General features: G+C 39.1%; 1 protein-coding gene across 1 annotated transcript; it reads right to left on the bottom strand.

Annotated features, from left to right (window-relative positions):
• Nucleotides 1-781, bottom strand: LOC112036655 (pathogenesis-related protein 1). Its single transcript, XM_024069483.2, has one exon. The coding sequence runs from the start codon at nt 763-765 to the stop codon at nt 214-216; it is 552 nt and encodes a 183-aa protein (XP_023925251.1). The 5' UTR covers nt 766-781; the 3' UTR covers nt 1-213.
• Between the last annotated feature and the right edge of the window lie 207 nt (nt 782-988).

The raw sequence follows: 988 nt of genomic DNA, 5'->3' as shown, positions 1-988 counted from the left end.
TTTACAATTAAATAAATCCAATTACTAGTATTAATTCCCTTAAGTATGACAACACAAATAAGCTTGCTACAAGAAATGTATTCATTGGTCAAGCAGCGATAAACTTTTGTCTCATTTTTATTATTATACACGAGTGATTACCTAGTTCACAAGATGGGAACAACTTGGATCATATCCACTTATTATTAACCAATATATATATATATATATATCCTAAGCATTATATATGCCTAGAACTTCTTGAATAACTCTTAGATAGGGACGCTGATTAACATAGTTGCCTGGGGGGTCATAGTTGCAACTAATAATGGTGCCACCATTGTTGCATCGAACTTTGGCACACCCCAAACGCACTGAGTTGCTCCAAACAACCTGTGTATAGTGGCGGCACTCACCACCAACACATGAGTTAGAGTTGTAGTCATACTTGGGCTTCTCTGCTACCCACATGTTCACAGCGGCTGTGCCCGAAAGGTCACGGCTACCCCATGCTAGGTTCTCACCGTAAGGTCCTCCTGAATGCACAAGTTTGCAGCTACCTTTAAGTTTCTCAACGTAGTTTCGGGCATAAGAAGCTACTTTTGCATCCCATCTCATGGGTCCAACACCCACCTGTCCACGAGCTGCGTTGTGAGCATTGAGGTAGTCTTGTGGTGAGTTCTGGGCAAGGGAGACATGGACCGTGGCTAAGCCAATGACACAAACAATTGCTAGTGAAATCTTAAACATCTTCATGTTTGGTTTCTTTTGATGATAAATGAACATTTATGAGGGGTTATATATAGTGATATAAAGGTAGAAGATGAAATAAAGCTAGTCTAATGGTGGATTATTGAAGAGCATTAAAAAAATGGTAGTCGCCAGAAAACACTCCCCTTGGACACAAATCTAATCGCCATCGCCATCGGACAACTTTATTTTATTCCATCGCATAGGTTTAAGATAAGATTATTATTATTATTGTTGTTTTGGATGAATTAAGATAAGA

Source organism: Quercus suber, unplaced genomic scaffold, assembly GCF_002906115.3.
Source record: "Quercus suber isolate HL8 unplaced genomic scaffold, Cork oak 2.0 scaffold_240, whole genome shotgun sequence".
Taxonomy (NCBI): Eukaryota; Viridiplantae; Streptophyta; class Magnoliopsida; order Fagales; family Fagaceae; genus Quercus; species Quercus suber.
Note: the sequence above shows the minus strand (reverse complement) of the source record. Positions and strands in the feature narration are given on the sequence as shown.

Bases quoted from the DNA above. Each gene is read 5' to 3' on its own strand.
- LOC112036655 (XM_024069483.2), bottom strand. From the start codon at position 765: ATGTTCATTTATCATCAAAAGAAACCAAACATGAAGATGTTTAAGATT.